The sequence below is a fragment of the Bos javanicus genome, chromosome 29, assembly GCF_032452875.1.
Source record: "Bos javanicus breed banteng chromosome 29, ARS-OSU_banteng_1.0, whole genome shotgun sequence".
In the NCBI taxonomy this organism is placed as follows: Eukaryota; Metazoa; Chordata; class Mammalia; order Artiodactyla; family Bovidae; genus Bos; species Bos javanicus.
The window spans coordinates 6,340,616-6,366,803 of record NC_083896.1 but is presented as its reverse complement, the minus strand read 5'-3'; the positions used below and the strand labels follow the sequence as shown (position 1 = coordinate 6,366,803).

The 26,188-nt window shown below is 38.9% G+C and overlaps 1 protein-coding gene across 2 annotated transcripts in view; it reads right to left on the bottom strand.

The window, feature by feature from the left end:
* Window positions 1-26,188, bottom strand: part of NOX4 (NADPH oxidase 4) — a 180,108-nt gene that overhangs the window by 119,857 nt on the left and 34,063 nt on the right. The window contains exons 3-8 of one of the 2 annotated variants that reach the window (XM_061406013.1): window positions 25,432-25,542; window positions 23,549-23,633; window positions 18,180-18,277; window positions 12,600-12,627; window positions 4,646-4,718; window positions 2,478-2,558 (exon numbers count right to left, since the gene is read on the bottom strand). In XM_061406013.1, the coding sequence (XP_061261997.1) occupies window positions 2,478-2,558; window positions 4,646-4,718; window positions 12,600-12,627; window positions 18,180-18,277; window positions 23,549-23,633; window positions 25,432-25,542 (476 nt within the window). The remainder of the gene's footprint in view (window positions 1-2,477; window positions 2,559-4,645; window positions 4,719-12,599; window positions 12,628-18,179; window positions 18,278-23,548; window positions 23,634-25,431; window positions 25,543-26,188) is intronic. The other variant, XM_061406014.1, reaches the window with a different exon arrangement.

The following is a 26,188-nucleotide window of genomic DNA, read 5'->3' as shown; positions in this document are numbered from 1 at the left end:
AATGAATAAGTTTGGGAAAAAAACTTAAAACCAAATTTTTAGAAGCATTGAACTCTCTAAAAAAAAAAAAAAACAATAAAACACTATGGGTTTTTGAGTCAGAATGCCTGGATCTGAAAGCAGAATACATCAGTTAAGCAAACTTTAGCAAGTTATGTACTCTCCCTAAACCTATTTTCTTATGTAAAGGGTGTTTAATAGTATTATTTATTCTTATAGAACTATAATCCTTTAATAGTATAAAGCATCTAAATCATTTTGAATTTATGCTTGGCATATAGTAAACATTATGCAAATCTTTTAAATTAGTATTACCATTAGTAGCACATACGTTTAGTCATAGTCCACTTTAATGATAATAGCCCTGGACAACCAAACAAGCCATTTAAAGAACAGAATATAAAGCAGATTTTCTCTACCAAGGGCTTTCTTGGTGCTACAGAATATGCTAGCCCCACAAGGGAAAAGAACAGAACACAGAGGTTCCACTGACTGTGGCCCTCTCCCCGTGTGGCAGCCATGGCCAGCTGGAAGTCGGGATTACGTGTGGCCATATATCTGTGTGTGTGTGTGTGTGTGTGTGTGTGTGTTTTAGTTCTCAGTTGTGTTCCACTCTTTGTGACCCCATGGACTGTAGCCTGCCAACTCCACTATCCGTGGGATTCTCCAGACAAGCATGCTGGAGTGGGTTGCCATCCCCTTCTACAGGGGATTTTCACAACCCAGTGATCGAACCCGGGTCTCCTGCACTGCAGGCAGATTCTTTACCATCTGAGCCACCAGAGAAGCCCAGCCACATGTCTGCTGCTGCTGTTGCTGCTAAGTCGCTTTAGTCGTGTCTGACTCTGTGCGACCCCATAGATGGCCTCCTACCAGGCTCCCCCATCCCTGGGATTCTCCAGGCAAGAACACTGGAGTGAGTTGCCATTTCCTTCTCCAATGCATGAAAGTGAAAAGTGAAAGTGAACTCGCTCAGTTGTGTCTGACTCTAGCAACCCCACGGACTGCAGCCTACCAGGCTCCACCGTCCATGGGTCTAATGCTCTACAATTATATGTTCTAGAACCATGATACAGAACAAACTAAACCAGGACATGGGAGATAGTAAACCAGGACATGGGAGACAGAGGTCCATAAAATGCTGATATCTAAACCAGTGGCCTCCAAAATTGGAGGAAAAACATTTTGAACATGCAGCTTGAGATAAGTATACCATTTATGGATAAGATTTACTGTACTGAGAAAGTATATTATAAAACATTCTGAAGAAAAAATTAACAGCAGGCCTGAACTTTTCTCCACATACTGTCTCCCTGGAAACATTCCGGGTTAAGACAAACAAGGAGTGACAGCTGTGTTACCAGTCAGCATTGTTTGTTACAGAGGGAACACATCTGGACGAGGAGGATGCTGATTCAGCTTCCTGATGCAGTGTGTTCTAGCAACTGAGACCATCCCTTTAGGAAAGCTGGATCGTTATCAAGAGATTGATTCCTGTGGAGCTTGAGCCTTCCCCAAGGCAAAGTAGTCCTTATCTACCCATACGATCTCACCTTAAAACTGAGTTACTACATAGGAGGTAATGCAGAGAAGGTGGAAAACAGTTCCTGAACATCTAGAGGGACTCCCACTGAAGATGCATCTGACATTAGCCTGCTGACATTCTGTTTCCAGTCCTGTATCCTTCTACTAAACCAAGTGAATCTGGTGCCGAACAATAGCCTACTGTGTCATATTAGTGTGAGTGTTAAAACCACAGGTCCACTGTGGTAATCATACAGACATGAACATACACAAAAAGTATATTACTTACATCCTCTAACATAATGAATTATTTTAAGCACCATACATTTGAGTATACTGCTTGGGTCCACATAAGGTTTCACAGAATTTGGGGTATATTTTTTGTAACAACTTGGAAGCTATTGTTTTTCCCTCTGATTTTCTGGTGTTTTTCACAGATGTTTTTTCCTTTGGTCCTTGTAAATCCTTGGCTTTCTCTGCAAATACTAGTGCCCTTAGGACTTCTTAAACTAAAAATTGGTAACTCCATTGTTACAAACTCTGCAGCAGCAAGACATAAGGAATTCCTGAAAATTCAAACATTAAATATATTGAAGTTCTTCACTTCCTGCTCATTTTCTTTTAAAGTTTATCAAGATATAACTATAATAGTATACATATATTCCCTCTAATTAAATTTTTTTTAAAATTAGAGAAAAAGATATAATTATAGAAGGCTTTAAAATCTACAACATTGTGGGAGAAGTAATTTTGTCTTTCCATTTTAATATACTTTTAGGCTAGTTTCATTAAAACATGCTATGTCCAAAATAGAGCAATTCATCCCACTCTTGACACTACCCTCAATTCCAGTAACCAAACAATTTTGCCATTTCCTGTGAAAATTTCTATAGACTCATCTGTCATTACCCCATTTTTAAGCACATGTGATTTTTAAAAGTTATTAAACTTACCCTGATACATGTAACATCAGCAACATGTAGAAGACAAAGAAGAGATTATGAGTATACCAGAAGATGTCATAGTTAGAAACTCTGAAAAAAACAAATAACTTAATTTCAATTTCACTTCCTACTCCATCTCAATAAAACAAGCATGCATCCTTTCAAATACATGTCACTATTGAAAGTTGAAATATGAGTTCGTCTGAGACTTAGCTATTAATATCAACATATTAACATACCATTGCAGAAAACTGACAAAAATTATAAGCAACACTTTATCATCTTGAAGATTCTTTGTATTTCAAATAAAGATACATGGAAAAAATTAAAATCAGGTGTTTATTTTTAAATTATTATGATGTAAGGTTAAGGAGCAGGCAACAGTCTGCTAATGTGTACTACTGCTGCCTTTGTTTATCAATATTCTCAATTTAAAAACAACTAATGTTTCTATCCTAATATGTATTTTGAGAGTAGTTCAAAGGAAATTCAGATGGAGATAAATTAAATAAATGTTCATCAAAATTTTATATGATTTTTCTAGACAGTATATAACTTTAATATCTTGCGTTACTAGCCTGGGGGAGGACCAAGATTCTAAAAAGGGAGGGGTACAATAAACACAACCTATAAAATGTTTGAAAGAAGTAAAAAGACTATCAGTTACTTATTTCATATATCTGAGTGGATGTTCAGGGAAGCTATCTGATAAAAGCTTAGATGATTCTGATAACAACCCCTGAAACCTTTTAGAACCCCTGGGTTAGGCAATAATCAATACAGTCACATTTACTTCAGTCACAGATTGCTACCACAAACAAGATCAGTAACACCCTTATAACATGCACTCTCTTGCATATATCTGATCTTTTTTAATCTACATTTCTAGAAGTAGAATTACGTCAAAGGACACACAGTTTGTAAGGTTTCTTTATATACACCACTCATTGCTCTATAAAACATGGTTATCAATTAAGAACCCAATCACAGTGTAGGAGTGCCTGTCTCCCCAGACCCAGACTCAACTATATACATCTCCGGTATCTTGGAATTGGGTATTATTTCATTTGTGTTACTTGCTTTCAATTCTTCGGTGACTTACCTGTTCGTAGAAATTACCCATTTCTACAGCATATTTCTCAACTGTTGTAAGTAAACTATTCAAATTTAAGAATGTACTAGCTCCAAAGAAGGGCTTCCCAGGAGGCACTCCTGGTAAAGAACCCGCCTGTCAATGCTGGAGACATAAGAGACACAGGTTTGATCCCTGGGTGAGGAAGATCCCCTGGAGGAGGGCATGGCAACCCACTCCAGTATTCTCACAAGAAGAACGGAAGAGCAGCCTGGGGAGCAACAGTCCACAGGCTCACAGAGTCAGACGCGGCTGAGGCAGCTTAACACGCACGCACAGTTCCATATGAGTGCAATACTGTTCCCAGGAACATGCTACTTTTTAATTTTTATAATGTATATTGGCATTCAGGAGTTTCAGTTTTCATATTTTGAGATAGCTAAATACTTCCTATATTTCCCCTTGTCCATTATGAGCACTGATAACTATAAGTTAAAGTTTCCTCCAAATCTTCAGCGGTGCAATTTTTCACAGGTAACTTTGTCATGGAGCTAGAATTTCATTCACTTCAGCCTTCCTTTCCTCACAAGCTTGCAGTGGCAGCTTTATTACTTAGCAGGTTCTCACATATGGCAAAGTCCTCTTCAGGTCTTTCTACCAACTATCACTTAGTTCAAGGCCTTGGTCATTTTTGCAAGTAAGTCCTATTCTGTTTTTATTAATTAAAGTATAATTTTCTTATAATATTATATTAGTTTCAGGTGTACATCATAGTAATGCCCTATTCTAAGTTACTGAGGCATATTTTTTTTAATGTTTAGTTAAGCCACATCTTCCTTTTATTCCACTTGGGAATATTTACTTGAAACATCCCCATACACAATTCCTTATCACTCAGAATATTTGACTGAAAAATTTTTCCAAAACAGGAAATTATATATAGAAACGTCTCTAGTTCCCTCTTAGTTACACAGGAAACAGAATACTGCATTGACTAAGCATTTGGGTTAATCAAGACATTTTCTACATATGAAAATGAAGATAATCTGAAGGAAATCTAAATAGTCTGACCAAGAAACATCAAAATAATGGCTCTGACACTCACCGTATCGCATATGTTGAAGCTGTAAACATCAAGAATAGTACCAGTACCATGCAGACCCCTGTCAGGCCAGGAACTATAAAAATATACATAAGTACATTTTAACTTAAGTCATACTGAGAAAAAAAGTACAAAAAATTATTACCTTAAAATTCAAAGTACTAGGCTGCTCTGTGGGAAGCCTAATTGAAATCATCTATCTCCTTACATGTTCTCTGTCAAAAAAACCTGTTTTTTTTTTGAATTAGCATTAGTTTCAAGGTACTTAAGGCAAAGTAGAATCTTTTCCACCTTTCACAGAAAAGTCCCTTTTGGTATTTTCAAATATTCCGATCAGAATGGTGACTACATGCACACTTTGACAGGAACATAACTACAGCAAACAGCAATGAGTAATGCAACAGGACACAGCTGACATCCAACATCCTAACTACTTTGGTTTTCTCCATCAGAGTCAATGTCAAATAATTTCTTTTGGACTTCACTATCTAGAAAAAATTTCCAGAAAAAATAAGCAAAACCTGAATAGTTCTAAAAACCACAACTTCAAGTGTAGAACAAAACATGGTGAATGTGAAGGAAAAAGTTACAGTGCTGATTTTTTAAGAATACTCTCAGACATAATTCCCCTTAGAATGGAAAATATTTTAAAATCAGTGTTTCTGTAATTACATAACATTTGTTCTTAAAAAAAAAGCGTGCAAACATGTCATTTTACAAAATTAATACTGGCGTAATAGATTGCTACAAGCCTAGTGTTAGCTCATTAGAGGACATCCAAAAAGAATAGGTGATATGCTATATCAAAGAGCGAAAAATCACAATAGTCTCATTTCTTATTATCTTATTGCTATCAAATAAAAAAGTCCATGTTACCTTTATCTACTCTTACAATCACATGAGCAACAGTAAGTACTAAATGACCTAGCTAAGAAAGTCCATCTCAAATCTTTCTAGAAAAGGTACTAACACACTTCTGTCTCCAGAAGTATAGACACCTCCCTACTCTTCTTCTTGACAAGGAGGCACCTGTGCAACAGAAGGCCCATCAGGGAGTGAGAGCCATCAACAGAAGCAAACAAGCTGGGGATGACACCAGGGCAATACTGATAGGCATCCTTAGGGTCACAGAGGGTATAGAATGGTTGGAAAATAATATTGGAAATTCCAATGCAGTAGAAACAAGTTTCCACTTGAAAAGGGCCACATGAGAAATAAGGGAGTCGGTCTATGGAACTTAATACTTGAGTACACCCTCCTTTTCACTCTTCCCAGTACACAGATTTGGAAGCCTAACAAAACTTGCCTTTCCCTAATGCCCCAATCCAAATCATCTCCCCTCTAAATTCTTTCATTGGGCACTCCCTTTGCTATTGTCTCTCCCATTGCTTTACTTCCTAGGGGTAACAGAAGACCAAGATAAGTACACTAGTTCACACAGGAGGATTTGGCACCCCACTCCAGTACTCTTGCCTGGAAAATTCCGTGGACTGAGGAGCCTGGTAGTCTACAGTCCACGGGGTCGCAGAGTCGGACACGACTGAGCGACTTCACTTTCACTTTTCACTTTAAAAAGAACAGCAGGCCTACAAAATGACAAGGCCTTTCCTCTTCCAAATACTTATCCCCCGAAAACACACACATAGCCACCCCAAACTTGTTCAAAAATATTCATTAACCACTTTAATACTCAAGGCCTATAAACAATTTAAGTCTCCATCAACAGATGGATGGATAATTATTTATTGTGCCTGAAAAATTAATCAGCAGTTTAAAAAAATGACATATACCTATGAACCACAAAATTATTAGTCTGAGTGAAAAAACCAGACTCCCCAACCCCCAAGAAAAACCCTGAAAGAATATAAGCTCTATGATTTCTTTTATACAACATTATAGAAAATTCAAAGCATTCTTTAGTGGTAGAAGGAAGATCCATAACCAGGAGGGATAGAGAGCAGGATGCATTACAAAAGAGCACAAAACATTTTTAGAATGATGGACATATTTGTTATCTTGATTTTGATTATGGTTTCTTATGTATATACATATGTCAAAAGTGATCAAATAACATACTTTACATATGTATAATTTAGAGTACTTCAGTTATAACTCAAATTTAAAGAAGAAAAAAGAGAGAAGGTCCCTCTCTCTGGCTCCAAGTAATTTAAAAAATCCGAAAAAAAAAAAAAAAGAAAAAAAAGAAAAAATCCGTATCTGCCCAAATGAACAAATAAATGACAGAATCCCAGAGGGCTCTGTAATGTGAAATTTGTGGTTGGAGAGGCCTTTCAAGTAATTTCATTGAGGCTTCATGAACGTCTACTGTGTCTACATACACGGTTTCCTTTATATAGTCCTAAACGTGCCGAAATTAGTTTTAGAATGTCTGCAAATCACTTTCATCAGAACACCTGAAAAAATGGAGCATGTTTAGAATAGAGGTATAAGTTCCAAAGGGTATTATTTGAACATCAATTCTTTTAGGAATTAATTTCCAGTAAAAGTGCTCTCACTACTCCTTGAAGAATCACAGGGCACATTAATGTAAATTTTCTGAGAGGTACTAAAGTCAAGAAACCAGTTTAAATTTGAACAGATATTCCCCAAACACTGAACTTGAGCATTCCTTTTAGAGCAGATCATGGAAAACATATTAGAAAGACTTTGGGTGAAATAGTTGACCTCAGCCATTTGAAATCAAGATGAAATAGAAGCCTCAAATAACCTAGGGCATATGTGTATATCCTGGAATTATAGCCCTGTTATTGTCCCTTAACCCAAATCCCAATCTCATTGAATCTCATCTGTAAACTAAGAAGAATCAATTCAATGTTTTTTAATATTCTTTCAGATTTATAAAGTTATCTTTCTTTTCAAAAGAATTCATTTTTCCTTTCTCTCTCCCAGAAGTACAAAAATTCCAGAGTTTGCAATTTATAAAGTAATAGACTTCATAACAATGAAGAAGAAAAACTGACTTATAATTAGCAACGAGAAGAAAAAAAATTACAGATACAGTGGTCCAAAAAAATGGTGGGATGAGTAACTCAAAAACCAAAGAGGAGAGAGTGGGAGAGATAAATTAGGATTTAGGGATTAATATATGTACATTACTATATATAAAATTGGTAAACAGCAATGCCATACTGCATAGCACAGGGAACTATACTCAATATCTTGTAATAACCTATAATGGACAAGAATCTGAAAAAATACATATATCCATATACACACACACATATATATGCATGTATAACTGAATCACTTTGCTACACGCTTAACAACAACATTGAAAATTGACTATACTTCAGTTTAAAAAAAGCTAAGATTTTCTGTCACTGCAATTAAACAGAGACTGGACAACCAATTATCTGGAATGTTGCAGAGAATATCTCCGTAACAGGTAGAAGAGTTTAAAAACAGATGATTTTTCTACAAATGACCCAATTTCATTCATTTTTAAGGCTGAGTAATATTCCATTGTATATATTATATACTGCTGCTGCTGCTAAGCCGCTTCAGTCGTGTCCGACTCTGTGTGACCCCAGAGACGGCAGCCCACCAGGCTCCCCTGTCCCTGGAATTCTCCAGGCAAGAACACTGGAGTGGGTTGCCATTTCCCTCTCCAATGCATGAAAGTAAAAAGTCAAAGTGAAGTCGCTCAGTCGTGTCTGACTCTTAGCGACCCCATGGACTGCAGCCTACCAGGCTCCTCCGTCCATGTGATTTTCCAGGCAGGAGTACTGGAGTGGGGTGCCATTGCCTTCTCCGATATTATATACTACATCTTCTTTATCCATTCATATGTAACATTTAGGTTACTTCCATGTGCTGGCTATTATAAATAGTGCTGCAATGAACACTGGGGTACATATGTCTTTTTTTAATATTTATTTACTTATTTAATTGATTGTTTGGTTTACAAAATTGGTTTGATTTCTGTCATACATCAACATGAATTAACCATAGGTGTACATTTTTCCTGAGAAGGCAATAGCACTCCACTCCAGTACTCTTGCCTGGAAAATCCCGTGGACGGAGGAGCCTGGTGGGCTACAGTCCATGAGGTCGCTAAGAATCGGGCGGGCTACAGTCCATGAGGTCGCTAAGAGTCGGGCACGACTGAACAACTTCATTTTCACTTTTCACTTTCATGCATTGGAGAAGGAAATGGAAACCTACTCCAGTGTTCTTGCCTGGAGAATCCCAGGGACAGCGGAGCCTGGTGGGCCGTCTATGGGGTCGCACAGAGTCGGACACGACTGAAACAATGCAGCAGCAGCAGTACGTTCTTCCCCTCATGCGTCTTTTTGAATTATGGTTTACTCACAGTCTATAGCTAGTAGTGGGCTTCCCTCATAGCTCAGTTGGTAAAGGATCTGGCCTGCAATGCAGGAGACCTGGGTTTGATTCCTGGATTGGGAAGATCCCCTGGAGAAGGAACTGCCAACCCACTCCAGTATTCTTGCCTAAAGAATCCCCATGGACAGAAGAGCCTGGCAGGCTACAGTCCATGGGGTCGCAAGAGTTGGACATGATTTAGCAACTAAACCACCACCACCACCATGCCCAGTAGTGGGATTGCCAGGTCATATGATAGTTCTAGTTTTAGTTTTTAAGGAACCTCCACACTGTTCTTCATGAAAGTGTTAGTCTCTCAGTTGTTTCTGATTCTTTGAAGACTCCATGGACTGCAGTCCACCAGGCTCCTCTGTCCATGGAATTCTCCAGGCAAGAATACTGGAGTGGGTAGCCACGCCCTCCTCCAGGGGATCTTCCCAACCCAGGGATCGAACCCAGGTCTCCCGCACTGCAGGCAGATTCTTTACCATCTGAGCCACCACTGTGGCTGATTTACATTCCACCAGCAGTGCAAGAGGGTTCCCTTTCTCCATACCCTTTCCAGAAACTAACACAGCATTATCAAGCAATTATGCTCCCTTTAAAAAAGGCCAAGAAGATGACTTTTATCCATTCAGGGACTACTTTCTGGGCATCTGTATTGTAGTGTCAAGTGCTAGAGTAAAAATGAATCATGCCCTAAAATAAATTTCAGTCCAGTGTGGGAGAAAGGATAAGCCGGCAATTGCAACACAGGGTATTAAGTGTTGAAAGAGAGCCAAACTGAGTATTTTCGAGGTACATCAAAGGACATCCTAACCTAGCCTTGGATAACAGCTCAGCCAAGTCCCAATAAATTAGCCTCTATTAGCACACATATCCCAAGAGTGAGGAAGCACAGGTTAGAAAGTATTGGGCTAGTCTGAGTTCACTGGGCAAAGTCACTTAACAAAATGAAGTACATTGTGAACTCTCTCAGTCTTCAAGTTATAAAGGAAAATCTGTACTTGTTTTCTTAGGGAAAAAATGCTTATTACGTTTACTCTTATTGTTTTTGATCTATGCATATTAGGTTAATTAGTAGCCCATAAAATGAATGATTGCACTACACTGCCATTTATAGATGAAATGAAAGATCATTTTCATCCCTACCCAGATGTAGTCAGAAATATACCATCTTGTATTCATCATCCTGTTTTTACCAAGATAATTGGAGACATGACTGTGTTTGTTTATGAGGGTTTTTCTAATTGAAATTGGATACTTGGTGTTTTATCCTCATCATACAAAGTACTACCAAATTTGGAGATACATGCACTTTTAAGTGTTTGAATAATTCAATCTATTAAATTTATTCTATAAGTTCTTAATTGGAATGTTTTAACATTTATTTAGTGAGTCAAAATTCCATGGAGGAGCTTTAGCATCATATTTAGGGGGACTGGGTCTGTGTTCCTGGGAAATAAATGGGTCCTGATGAAAAGTATAGTCTCTCTTTCATCAAACTTAATGGAACTGGGCACCAAAGTGATACTGACATGCTGATCTGGGGCAATTCAAGCTGCTTGTATTGAGAGAAACTCCACAAAATGTTTTCTCTCCATCCTCTGCAAGTGGCCCTGTTCCACTGTGAAGAAACTGATTTCCGGTGGAAAACACCATATATGTAGGTAATAAATTATTCTACAGTATATGGAAGGAAACCAACTATTCATAGTATTTACCATGTACTGTTAGGGTCCCAGGCCAAGAACGGATCAGCTCTGCTTAGTGGAATTAGGGAGAAATCTGTGCATAATGGGGTGTGTCAACTGACACATAAAGGATGAGTGAGAGTTGAACAGGTGAAGAAAAGAGAGTAAGAGAGGAGGCAACAAGTAGGTAGTGGTGAGAAGTTATGCTCAGGAGTATAATCAGATGCTCAGTAAAGGTAAAACAGCACTGAGAAGGTTAATAAAACACATCGCCAGGTCCCAATTTGGTCTCTCTCTACGCTGAAACCAGGAATTTGTGTTTTTAAGTATAATATTACTCTACTTGGCCCAACACACTCATAGGAACTTCTGAGAAAGAACACAGGATGACGGTGTTTCATGCAGAGGGAGAGACCACCTACTTATAAGCATTAACTTTACTAAGTTTCTTAATGTAATATCTTTGTCATATGAGATCTTTTTATACTTTTATAAACTAAACTTTTTAAAGCATTTCTAAGGCTTCAACTATATTCTATCCAGTAAAAGAATATTAAAACAAACTTCTTATTTATTTCTCTTAAATTAATCCATATGAACCAAAAAATACATTCATTCATACATAAGGTTTTATTTTTCTGCTTTTCCTCCCTTCTGTTCTCATCCAATTCTTAAGGCTTTAATAAAAACATGTTTTCAATGAGCAAAGTTGTAAACAAAACTAAATTGTGTTCCTAAGGAAAAAACTGTGAAATATGTACTTTGCAAATGGCAAATATCATAATCTATAGGCAGAAAAAAAATATATAAATATGTAGCTGTGACATGAGGGGGGGAAACACCTGAAATATTATTATTTTTCATCATAAGACTGATTCAAAAAAGAAACAATGCATTTGACAGAGCCATGTCTCAGTCCTGTATGAAATTCTGATCCTTAATAAGTTAGTACAGACAAGACTTTATGACAGACCATCTCCCATCCACAATCATCGTGTCTCTGAAACAGGTGCCCAAAGTCCCCCAAATATAGTCTCCTTTTCATTATTATAAATGTAAGATTGAGAAAGAGAAAAAATAGTTGGAACTATACTAATATCAGGGCCAAATTTTGAGATGTTCAAATGCACTTTAACAGATTAATAGTCTAGACTGAGATTTTATGGACATGTTTAAGAAGGGAAAATAAATTAAAAATGAGAACAGAGGCACATTTCAAGAAAAATAACTTATTTTAGTGACTGTTTCTCCTCTTCCTTATAGGTTTTAGGATCAGAAAATATCCTACTAAATTACTAAATATTAAGAACTACACTGATACTCAGAGTGCCTGGTGTTTTTTCTCCAAAACTTCAAAAAACAGAAACCTGTTCCCTCTGTATTCTCCAATAGTACTTGTCCTAACAGTGGGCACATGGCAGGCGCTCCTAAGCCACTGCTGCTAAGCTGCTTCAGTCGTGTCCAACTCTGTGCGACCCCATTGAGGGCAGCCCACTAGGCTCACCCGTCCCTGGGATTCTCCAGGCAAGAACACTGGAATGGGTTGCCATTTCCTTCTCCAATGCAGGAAAGTGAAAAGTGAAAGTGAAGTTGCTCAGTCATGTCCAACTCTTAGCAACCCAATGGACTGCAGCCCACCAGGCTCCTCTGTCCATGGGATTTTCCAGGCAAGGGTACTGGAGTGGGGTGCCACTGCCTTCTCCACTAGTATTACGTAATTTCCATAGAAAGACTACATGAAAAGCAAATACACTGTGCTTAATTTTACTCTTCATTCCTTTGAACCCTGATGGTTTGCCCTTACCCTTTGGTTTCACTGAAACCTTATGCTTGACCAGTTGTTTGACATGAACATTTCCCAGGCTGTATTTTGACATATATATAAACATGGTATAGAAGCTGCAGTGATAACAACTTACCAGTTGTGAAGAGCAGTTTTCTAGGATCCTGAAGAAAAAGAAAAAAAAAATGTCTGAAAAATACAACACTGATCAACACAAAATTCTGCAAGGAGTCTGTGAGCGATAAGAGCCATGTGTTAGGCATGTAGGATACTGTCCTCCCAACGGAAATAACAGAGATTCAATTAAGTTCCATAATGTTTTTACAATGCTAGGGGAGATTATGCTGGTGGTGCTGTTAGTTGCTCAGTCATTTCCTACTCTTTGCCACCCCATGGACTTTAGCCTGCCAGGCTCCTCTATCCATAGAATTCTGCAGGCAAGAATACTAGAGTGGGTTGCTATTCCCTTCTCCAGGGGATCTTCCCAACCCAGGGATCGAATTCATTTATCCTAATTTACAGGCAGATTCTTTACTGTCTGAGCCACCAGAGAAGCCCAGAGGAGATTATCATACACACAAAATCCAATTCCAAGAAATTTATCCATTTGAAAAGGGAAGAATATTGGATGAGAAGTCAGAAGGTCCAAGCTTTCATCTTAATGGCCAATTACAGGCTAGTGGGTGTGGCCTGAAGCCCACCCTTTGATTATTTTGGGATTCAATACTTTTAGCTATAAGGTGGAAACATTAATATATGCTCTGTCTACCACAACTGCTAACTGCACCTAGCAAGTGTCAAAACAGTGAGAATCAAAAGTAATAAAATATATAGAGGGGGTTATGCTGTGCAAATTCAATGCAAAGAACACTAAGAACTAAAATGTTTCAAATGCTACTATGAAAAGTATTGATAATATTCAAATAAGGAAGACAGCTTCCTTCTAATTAGAAATACATTAACATTGTTCCTGTAATATTTCCTTTAACTACTGAATAATGGACTGAAATAAACTCCCTTCTGTCTTCTGGAAATCTTATATCAATGCCCAGTAGAATGTGGATTAATTTTTTATCCAAAGGGGCCTAATATTATACAACTTATGAATTACTTTTCTCATGCCTCCATTGAATCCGTGGTCAGACCAAGCTATATACAAAGTGGGAAGCCATTTAAATAATTTCAGGGACCCTGAATAAGGACCATTTGCCCAAGAATAGCTCTTCATCCAGCTTAGGTCCAATGGCTTCTAGTTAGAAACATGGCGTTAAAAACATAACTAAAGACTAATCTAGAGTATCAAAGTGTTAGTCGCTCAGTTGTGTCTGACTCCTTGTGACCCCATGGACTGTAGCCCACCAGGCTCCTCTGTCCATGGAATTTTCCAGGCAAGAATACTAGAGTGCATAGTCATTCCCTTCTCCAGGGGATCTTCCCAACCCAGGGATCAAATCCAGGTCTCCTGCATTATAGGCAGATTCCTGACCATCTGAACCACTAGGAAGGCCCATAATCTTGAGGAACCTAATACATAAACAACTAGGAAAAATACAAGATGGACTGAACAAAGTGGTAATACCAGAAATATGAATAATTAGCTAGGAAACGTCAGAAGATGAATAAAACTGCTAGGGAATGAAGACAGGGTATAAGAGTAAGAGACTGTTTCACAGATGACAAGATGAGGCCAACTGAGCTATTCCATCAGGATTGTACCACCCGTCACAAACTGGAGAATGCAGGGGTCACTGGGGACGTGGAGAAAACAAGAGTGTGAGCACACAGCAGGAACAGTAAGGTGCATGACACAAACCCATCCTTTCCAAGACAAGTCACAGAAGAATACAACTGTTTATATATGCATTATTTCTCCGTGTGAATGTGTGTGTATTTTTCATCTGAATCTAGTACATGGCCTGATACCTACTAAGCACTCCAAAATATTTATTAAAAGAAAGAACAAGGGGAAAAAGATATGATTGAAGAAGTGAAGGAAGGGAGGAAAGAAGCGGAAAAAAAGGGAAAATGTAAATTAAAATGAATTACTATTTTTTATCCATCTTATCAGCAGTATTTTTTTTTAAAAAATGAGTGAGATATAGAAATAAGCATTGCAGTATAATTGGTAGAGTGTATCAACTGGAAGTGTTTTTTGGAAAGTAATTTGTCCAACAAAACTAAAAATTGTGTACCTTTGAAACCAAAATTACTTCTATAAATCTGCCTAGCAGAACTGTACAAAAAAAAATAAATTTATTAGCATGCAGTTTATGACAAAAACCTGGAATCAGCTCAACATTCGTGAATAAGAAAAAGACTAAAAATAAATTATGGTATATTCATATGAAGAAGATGAGGTAGATGTATATTTTATGATACAGTAAGTCACAATACATATATTGACAAATTGCTATAGCTAAAGAATATTTATCATAAAACACCACTCAAAATAATAAAACATAAAATCATTACCTGTGGCTACTTTTGGAAGAGAAGCTTTCAATTTTCACTTACTTGGGAGTTCTAAAATATTGTACATTAAGGCTCTATCTCTCTTTTTTTTTTTTTTTCAGGAGATACAAGAGATGTGGGTTTGATCCCTGGGTTGGGAAGATCCCCTGGAGTAGGGAACGGCAACCCACTCCAGTATTCTTTTTTTTTTTTTTTTTAATTTATTTTTTTTTTATTTTTAAAATTAAAAAAATTTCAGGTATACACGTGCTCCCCATCCTGAACCCTCCTCCCTCCTCCCTCCCCATACCATCCCCCTGGGCCGTCCCAGCGCACCAGCCCCAAGCATCCAGCATCATGCACTGAACCTGGACTGGCATCTCGTTTCATACATGACATTTCACATGTTTCAATGCCATTCTCCCAAATCTTCCCACCCTCTCCCTCTCCCACAGAGTCCATAAGACTGTTCTATACATCAGTGTCTCTTTTGCTATCTCGTATACAGGGTTATCGTTACCATCTTTCTAAATTCCATATATATGCGTTAGTATACTGTATTTATGTTTTTCCTTCTGGCTTACTTCACTCTGTATAATAGGCTCCAGTTTCATCCACCTCATTAGAACTGATTCAAATGTATTCTTTTTAATGGCTGAGTAATACTCCATTGTGTATATGTACCACAGCTTTTCTTATCTATCTCTCTTAAAGTGAAATAAACTTAATACCTATAAATCCTAAAATGACTAGAATACTGGCATCTTAAGAAAAAGTATATTAAAATGAAATTATTAAATCATTACAGTTATTGAAGACATATTAATTATAAAGCAGAAGAGAGAAGCAAAGAAGTAAAAGATTAAAAAAGAATTTTCATGGCAGTAGTAAGATACAAGTAACCCCATAAGATCAGGGCAAGTGATGGGAGATAGGGAGAGATGGGAGGCTCTCTCTGGGATGAAATCATTACATGCAGAGCTTCCACTGGCATCTCCATGGTTCTTAATGCCAGATATACTCCTGCAAGGTGGGAGACCTGTGTTCGACCCCTGGGGTTGGGAAGATCCCCTGAAGGAGGGCATGGCAATCCACTCCACTATACTTCCTGGAGTATCCCCAAGGACAGAGGAGTTTGGTGGGCTACAGTCCATGGAGTCACAAAGAGTTGGACATGACTGAGCAACTAAGTATAGCATATACTCTACAATCACCTGGTGAACTTTTTAAAAATATTTCAGTCACTTAGTCGTGTCTGACTCTGTGACCCCATGGTCTGCAGCACACCAGGCTTCTCTGTCCATCACTAACTCCCATAGCTTGCTCAAACTCATGTCCATCGAGTCAGTGGTGCCATCCAACCATCTCATCCTCTGTCATCCTCTCTCCTCCCTCCTTCAATCTTTCCCAGCATCAGGATCTTTTCCAAGGAGTCAGTTCTTCACACCAGGTGGCCAAGTTACTGGAGCTTTAGCTTCAGCATTAGTCCTTCCAATGAATATTCAGGACTGATTTCCTTTACGATGGACTGGTTGGATCTCCCTGCAGTCCAAGGAACTCTCAAGAGTCTTCTCTAACACCACAGTTCAAAAGCATCAGTTCTTCAGCGCTCAGCTTTCTTCATGGTCCAACTCCCACATCCATACATGACTACTGGAAAAACCACAGCTTTGACTATATAGACCTTTGCCGGTAAAGTGATGTCTACTTTTGAATATGCTGTCTAGATTTGTCATAACTTTTCTTCCAAGGAGGAAGCGTCTTTTAATTTCATGGCTGCAGTCACCATCTGCAGTGATTTTGGAGCCCAAGAAAATAAAGTCTGTCACTGTTTCCATTGCTTCCCCATCTATTGGGCATGAAGTGATGGGACCAGATGCCATGATCTTCATTTTTTGAATGCTGAAGAGTTTTTTCACACTCCTCTTTCACTTTCATCCAGATGGTCTTTAGTTCCTCTTCGCTTTCTGCCACAAGGGTGGTGTCATCTGCATATCTGAAGTTATTGATGTTTCTCCTGATAGTCTTGATTCCAGCTTGCGCTTCAATCAGTCTGGCATTTTGCATGAGGTACTCTGCATGTAAGTTAAATAAGCAAGGTGACAATATACAGCCTTGACGCACTCCTTTCCCAATTTGGAACCAGTCTATTGTTCCATGCCCGGTTCTAACTATTGCTTCTTGATCTGCATACAGATTTCTCAGGAGTGAAACTTACCTGCATACAGATTGCTCAGCAGTGAAAAATATTAGGGGCTGCCTCTACCCCAGGTCAACACAATCACACTGGTATATTAAAAGATACTAGCATAGTTAAGGGATTAATCTAGGGCTACTTGTTATTTTGGTTTAATGATTTACGTCCGTGTTTGTTTGACATTACTTTGGCCTTTGACTTGTCTTGGGAGGGAGGTCGAGCGCATGGTCACAGAAGTACAAATCTAGAGAGCTCTGGGGATATATAAGGGGAAGATGGAGTGGGGAGAACAAGCTATTAAGTCACTACCAAACTGAGCAGAACAGGGCGGGCTTCTGATCACAGGGGACCCTGAACATTTTGGTGTTGATGCAGTCTTGGCTTTGGGAACCAAAGGCAGCCTGAGGACACCATGAGAGTGTCAAGCAACAGAGATCTAACCAGGGCTGTGCAAGTTCTGTTTCTTGGTCCAGCTCGGCTCCCTGCACATACAATTCCACTTTATGGGCAGCTCCACATGGAGAAGAGCACCTCTAAGTTAGATATTGCCCCCTACAGAATTCAGCCCAAGGTCACCTATTATAAGGATTACGAAACAAAATAAAACAAAGTAAAGCATTAAAATTCAATAATATTTTTAAGTAAAATCAACTGATGGTCTAGGATCATCAAACAGTCAACTTTCTTTTCTGCCCTTTTCCTCCTCAAGCACAGTACGAGTTCCTGAAAAATTTTTACCCTGTTGTGTTTTTCCCCAACAGTCTCCACTGAGTGATGGGAATTAGACAAAACGGTTGGAAGGCAGAAGGCAGGCCTGAGCGGCAACCATGTGAACACTGCAGAGCGCAGTAAGTAGACACTCTTCGAACTTTCAGGTTCAGCAGGAGAGACTGTGAAATAGTAATTACATATATTTTCTACTGAAAAGGAATAAAACTCAACTTGACAAGTGCATTTTAAAAGCACCTAAAAGGAGCAGCAAGGCACAAATTTTCTGCGAAAATCACAGACCCTCATTAGTCATCTCACGATAAGTGAAAGGAAAATGAGAAGACAGAGGCCACCCACCTCCTCTCGGTATCTTGCTGCGTTCAGTTCGACAAAATCCTCGCGGTAGTTCACTGAGAAGTTGAGGGCATTAACCAGGTGGGCGGCCACGTGCACACCTACGGAGTCACACCAGTCAGTGGGGTTTTCAGAGACACTCAATAAAGGGGAGTTGGTTCCTCTCCTTACATAAAGACAGGGTCACACTTTGACAACCATATAGGCAATAAAATGTTCGATTAAAAGGGAAGTCTTAAAAGCACAAAGAATCTTAATTACACACAGTTTTAGCATGAGAAATAACGTAAAGAAACAGAATTTTCAAAAGCCAAAATAAAATAACCCTAATAAGTCAAGAGTTAGAAATATACCAACACACACTGACACACATACACACACATGTGTGTATAATAATACAGGAATTTATTTATTCATTGAAGCATCTCCTGAATACAGCAACCCCTCCTTACTCATTGTTTCACTATCTGAAGCTTTAGTTACCTGTGGTCTGAAAACATTCAGTGGAAAATTCCAGAAATAAACAGTTTATAAGTTTTAAATTGCATGCTGTTCTGAGTGTGATGAAATCTCTGGCTGTCCCACTCCACCCCACCTGGGACGTGAATCATCCCTCAGTCCAACACATCCCACCCGTTGGCCACTTAGTAACTGGCTTGGTTATCAGATCCACAGTTTGAGATACTGCAGAATTTGTGATCAAGTCGCCCTTGTTTTATTTAATAATGGCCCCAAACTACAAGAGTAGTGATGCTAACAATTCAGATACGCCAAAGGAAGCTGTAAAGTGTCTCCTTTAAGTGAAGAGGTGAAAGTTCTTGACTTAATAAGGAAAATAAATTTCCTACGTTGAGGTTGCTAAGATCCACAGTAAGAGTGAATTTTCTATCCCAGAAATGGGAAAGGAAAAAGAATTTTGTGCTCACTTTGCTGTCACACCTTAAAATGCAGAAGTGACCAGCCATAGCGCATGTTTACTTAAGATGAAAGAGGCATTAAATTGGTACAATAAGATACTTTGAGAGAGAAGAGGATCACATTCATTTAGTTTTTATTATAGCATATTGTTACAATTGTAACATTAGTAATTATTGCTAATCTTTAACTGTGCCTAATTTATAAACTACACTTTATCACAGGTGTGTTTGTATAGCAAAAAACAGTATATACAGGATATATCATCATTGACTTCAAGCATTCACTGGAAGTCTTGGAAAGTATCCCATGGATAAGGGGGAACTGCTGTATTACATCTTTTCTGATCTTTCGCCTCTCCTACAGCTCCAAACCTGTTATATATTTTGAATACTTCACTGACACTCAACCTAAGATAAAAGCCCATGAAAAGGCTTTTAACCAGTTAACAGTTTTCACAGTCCACAGATTCAAGACATAGTGTTTCAATCCAGGAGTAAAAGTGTTGGTAACAACTTCACGGGCCAAAAACTCAGGAAGATAATAATCACCATGTAATAATCTGCCTACAATGGTGCGCTAATGAGTAGTCAACTGACTCAGAGCTTATACCAAAGAGTTAGGAAATTACTAGAGAGTTGAAGAGAAATTCCTTCTGGCATGGTCAGAAAAAAGAAAATTATCATGAGGTTAGAGAAGAAAGAAGCAAATGACATTTTGCACAGCACTATAATAGCCTCCCCCCCTTCTCAAGCTTTCCTTATAGATGAAATAAGGTTAAAATTAATGGCACATTACAATGTACTGGAAAGAGCAACATTTAATTAGTTAGAAAACCTGTTTTCTTGCCCACATCACTTGCCTACTAATGCCTCAGTTTACTCTTCTGTAAAATGGTGATGACAGAAATAAGAGACTTAATAAGATAAATGAACCAAAATTGCTGAGTAAAACATTACAATTTATACTTTATGGAGTGTTGTGATTCAAAAAAAGACATGGCCTGGAAAGTGAAAATTCTACAACCAATCCGACCTAGCATATGAGATATATGTAGATGGCCAAGTGTTCTGAATTACTCCCAAAGACAAATGAAAGTGAGAGAGAAGGGATAGAATGCTAGATAATCTAGGGATTATTTAAAGGATTCATAAACTAGTGCCAGTGCCCAGATTAAAGGAAGGAAAAGGGTCCTACAAGTAAATAGACAGGAAACTGAAGGTGGTTAACTAGCACGCAAAGACAGGGTTCCAAAGAAAAAAGGCTGTCTAGGTGATACCTTACTATGGCACAGATGCGAAACATTATTGAAGCAAAACTGTGTCCTACAGCTTCAGCATTTCTAAAATCTATAGGAAAAAAATCCCTCTATTATAAACAGAAGGCTTACTTGTTCACTACATATTTTATGTCTCCAAAGTTCAAAGGCATCCTAAGAGGAAATCCCATTCTTTTTAATTCTCCTGAAAAAGTTTCCCTAGGTAACAGCTGTATGAAATATATCCTTAAGAGATACATTCACCTTCCTTAAAAGGTTTCGTGTGTGTGTGTGCTCAGTCGTTCAGTCGTATCTGACTCTTTGCGACACCATGGACTGTAGCCCTGACCTGCCTCTTGAGAAACCTGTATGCAGGTCAGGAAGCAACAGTTAGAACTGAACATGGAACAACAGACTGGTTCCAAATAGGAAAAGGAGTCTGTCAAGGCTGTATATTGTCACCCTGCTTATTTAACTTATATGCAGAGTACATCATGAGAAACGCTGGGCTGGAAGAAGCACAAGCTGGAATCAAGATTGCCAGGAGAAATATCAATAACCTCAGATATGCAGATGGCACCACCCTTACAGAAGAAAGTGAAGAGGACCTAAAAAGCCACTTGATGAGAGTAAAAGGGGAGAGTGAAAATGTTGGCTTAAAGCTCAACATTCAGAAAACGAAAATCATGGCATCTGGTCCCATCACTTCATGGGAAATAAATGCAGAAACAGTGGAAACAGTGTCAGACTTTATTTTTCTGGGCTCCAAAATCACTGCAGATGGTGACTGCAGCCATGAAATTAAAAGACGCTTACTCCTTGGAAGGAAAGTTATGACCAACCTAGATAGCATATTCAAAAGCAGAGACATTACTTTGCCAACAAAGGTCCATCTAGTCAAGGCTATGTTTTTTCCAGTGGTCATGTATGGATGTGAGAGTTGGACTGTGAAGAAAGCTGAGTGCTGAAGAACTGATGCTTTTGAACTGTGGTGTTGGAGAAGACTCTTGAGAGTCCCTTGGATTGCAAGGAGATCCAACCGTTCCATTCTAAAGGAGATCAGTCCTGGATGTTCTCTGAAAGGAATGATTCTAAAGCTGAAACTCCAAATCTTTGGCCACCTCACGAAAAGAGTTGACTCATTGGACGCTAGGAGGGATTGGGGGCAGGAGGAGAAGGGGACGACAGAGGATGAGATGGCTGGATGGCATCACTGACTCGATGGACATGAGTTTGAGTGAACTCCAGGAGTTGGTGATGGACAGGGAGGCCTGGCGTGCTGTGATTCATGGGGTCGCAAAGAGTGGGACACGACTAAGCGACTGAACTGAACTGAACTGGACTGTGGCCCACCAGGCTCCTCTGTCCATGGGATTCTCCATGCAAGAATACTGGAGTGGCTTGCCGTTTCCTCCTCCAGGCGATCTTCCCAACCCAGGGGTCGAATTTGTGTCTCCTGCATTGGCAGGCATATTTTTATCACTGAGCCACCTGGGAAGACCCTAAAATGTTTTTTAGTTTGAAAGAATTCACAGCTTTTGATTTTAGGCAGCAGAGCAAAAGTGATGTGCTTTGTGTGGATTTTCTCATTTAATCCTGTTTTATAGATAATACATCCCTATTTTACAGATAAGAAAACCAAGGGTAAGCTAAGGGGCTTTGCTGGTGGTCCAGTGGCTAAGAATCCACCTGCCAATGGAGGGGACGTAGGTTCAATCCCTAGTCCTGGAAGATCCCACATATGCCACAGCTACTGAAGCCTGCTATAAACAGAGAAAGCCCACAGCAGTGAAGACCCAGCAAAGTCAAAAATAAATAAATCTTTAAATCAAGAAGAAAAGAACGGTGACTTAGCTATGGTCAGACCCCTAGTGAGCGGCAGAATGCAAACCCTCTGAATCACAAGCTCAGTCATGGCAAGACTTTACACTATCTCAGTCTTGGGGTTGTTCTCCAACTGATGGAATATTTGGACAAAACTACCATCTAGAAAAAAATCAAGTTAAGAATGTACCAATGTTTCCTGATCATCCTCCATTTTTGACCTATCACTCTCTAGCTTTAATCCAACCCTAATCCTTAGCACAAATGGTGACCCACTCCAGTATCCTTACCTGGGAAACCCCATGGACAGAGGAGCCTGGAGGTCTCTATAATTCAGGGGTCATAAAGAGCTGGACACGACTGAATGACTAAGCAAACAAACACAGTAGCACTGAGATAATTTACTCACGAGGTTGTAAATTATAATAATTAATTCTATCCTAAGAACGTCACATGCATGTTTTCATTTTCCTCTTAAAACCATGAGGTAGGTGCTGCTGTCAATCCATTTTACGGTTAACAACAAAATGAAGATCAGAGAGATTATGTCTCCCAGTAAGGCAGATGAGCAGCTGGGAACAGACTATACAATCCATTGACAGAGTCCATGTGCTTCCCAGGTGGCACTAGGGTGAAAAGCCTGCCTGCTAATGCAGGAGACAGGTTTGATCTTTGGAGCTGGAAGATCCCCTGGAGAAGGAAATGGCAACCCACTCTTGTATTCTTGCCTGGAGAATCCCATGGATTCTCTCCAGTGGAGCCTGGTGAGCTACAGTCTATATATAGGTTCACAAAGAGCCAGACATGACTGAAGTGACAGCATGCACACACCTAATAAAAATGTTTATAACTTTCTGTTTCAAAACTTTGCTCAGGATAAACATTTATTTTAAAATGATTCTTAAAAATCAAATATTCTCACTTTACATTTAATCTTGGAATTGAGCAGAATAAACTTCCACAATTTTGACGTTTGCTCTTCTGCCCAAGTAGTAATATCAAAGAAACATTTAACAAATATAATTTTGAAGGAATCATATTCTATGAATGCACATTTCACATTTTAATTTTCAAGAATTTAAACTTCTATCATGTCATTACTTTTAGAGGTTGAAAACTTTTAATCACCTTCTTTCAATCTTTCTAAATGAAACTATTTCCTTTAAGAAAAACAATCATTACCAGCTCAAGGACCAAACTTTGAATACATATAGAAATATACTTGACCTACCCATTTTCTGTAATGCCACTAGATACATTTCTTTACACACATGGAAGAGAAAATTAAGCTACATAATAAGAAAAGCATACATAATAAAAATGCCATCCATAAAATGTCCTAACATAATACTTAACATCTTGCGGTTTTCCTCACCTGAGAAAATACAGATAGTCACACCACAGGTTATGTGGAATGTTCTGCTTTTATCCAACAATCTTCTGGTTCTCCGGCTTGGAACCTAAATTTAAAAAAATTTAATATGATAAAAGTGATGCAGCAAATCAGTGACATGCACAAAGCTTTGGAAATACAGCAGAGGTCTATCAATTAAAACCTGATGAGATGAAGTATGATGAGATGAAGTGTTCTCTAGTCAGTACAACACTCAAATCATTAGAGAGAATGTGAAGAGGCTTAGTATTGATATGGAAAGACACACAAGATATATTGTTAGGTAAAAATGTTACAACACATAAACTACACAATGATCCTATACTGTTTAAAATTAATGTTACTGTACATGTTAACATACTCGCAGGCATTTTTCTCAAACTGTGGTTGTGCTGGCAGAGCAACATTAGGGGGACCCTTCACTGATAACTTTGCATATTTCTGCAGTGTCTTCATTTTACAATATGTGTGATTTCCTTTTGTGGTCAAAAACTAAGATTATTTTAAAATAAAACAATTTCATCTACAGGTTTAAATGCCTGCTTGATCTTGTACAAAAATAAAACGTCAAGCATCTTTACATACTATGTTTCACACTGGGGGACAATTCTCTAAGTCTTATTAAACGCTGAGACTTAGGTGGGCACTTTCCATTTCCTGTCATTTATTTTCTCTTTCTTCATACCATGCCAATGGCCAGCCACAGGGATCTAAACCTAGCATTTCGCAGTAGCTGGCAACCTACAGAAAGAGTTATTTCCACAAATTACTGCATTAAGAGTAAAGAGTTTCTAAATATAATTTCATGAAAAGATTGAGAACTTTAACTGCAGTAAATCCATTTACACGAACTTCACAGAACATCAAAATGACCTCATGTTAACAACTCCTTTGGAAATATCAGTATCGATCCAGTAGTGACTAACTATCTTAGTGAAGAAAGCAGTGAACACACATGTACCTAAACACACACACACGGACAAGAGAAGGCAGAAAACAATTTCAGTCGGATTTTTAACTTTCAAAGAGCTTTTCTCTTTTCTCAAATCCTTTCTTTTACACTTAAATATCATACACGACGTCACATCATATCCAAGAACTCTATTTCAAGTCACTGACACAGCTCAAAACAGGAATGTGTTTTAAGAAACTGCCACCAATGCCAGCAGCCATCCTGTGTATTATTGAAAGCCCGTGGGGCTCTTGGGCCTCCCTGGTGGCTCAGACGGTCAAGAATCCATCTGCAGTGCATGAGACCTCAGTTTGATCCCTGAATTGGGAAGATCCCCCGGAGGAGGAAATGGCAACCCACACCAGTACTCTTGCCTGGAGAATCCCATAGACAAAGGAGCTTGGCTGACTACAGTCCATGGGGTCGCAAAGAGTCAGACATGACTGAGCGACTAAGCACAGCATAGGGCTCTAGTGTGCGCACCTGCATTTAATTAAATGAAACTACAAGACTTCAATGAGGAATAGTTTAGTGGAAAGAGTTCAGTACTGGGGCTGATCTCAGCTCACTAGTCCTAAGGTCTTGGTCAAGTTAATTAAACTCTCTGTGCTTCAGGTTCTTTGTTTGCAATACCCCCCAAATCATGCGAGGATTGACAAGTATATATGTGAATTCTATATATGTTAGCACAGTATCTGATACTCTTTCTATTACCCACTGCCCTAACTTACTGTTGTAGAATAGTTCAGTGATCACCTTAACAGATGATGGGTATTTATTACATCAGGATCATCTTTGAAGAAATCACTCCAGCAGAAATTCAGACCATGAAAATTAAGTAGGACTAACGCGATACTTTTACACTTAATTGCTATGCTGGAATCAGGGACCAGAACTTTTTTTTTTTTCTTACCTTCTGCGATCCTCGAAGGAAAGCCAGGAGGGTGCGGCACATGGGTAAGAGGATAAGGCTGCAGTTGAGGTTAAGAACAGATGCAGAGGCTCTGCTTAGACACAATCCTAGCTGAACAAATAAGGCAAGAGTCAAAACACAGTTAAGGACACAAGTAAACTAAAAACACACTGCTGACCTCACCCTGCAGAACCATGGCAAACGCCAGCTCCTGAATAACCCTCTACCTTCTCTCTTACCAAAAGAGAGCTGGACTCTTTCTCTTCTGCACTGCCATAAAACTTAGCCTCCTTTCATTTCTACTAGTGCTCTCATCACCTGATTACATCATTTCAGGGCAAGGTCAATTTCTTATTCCACTCCTCCTATAATGTTCTGGGTGGTAAGAGCCCTAAAGTTTCAGAATATTCTGTGCATCCACACAAGTGCAGAGTTGACTCCTTTGTTCACTGATAAGTTAACAAGAATTTCAAACAAAGGCCTTTTCAACTGTGTACCCTCTAGAGCACTCTTAGCCTCCACATAACTCCTTTCCACACTAGGATCTGCCTTTAAGCTCTCCACCTAACTGACACCACCCATCTTTCAGGCTTCCTCCTAAGTACTCCTCCTCTAAAGTTCTTCCCTGATGCTTCCCTGATACCACACAAAAAAGATGTGGTACATATATACAGTGGAATACTACTCAGCCAAACAAAGGAATAATGCCATCTGTATCAACCTGGACTGAACGGACCTAGAGATGATCACACTAAGT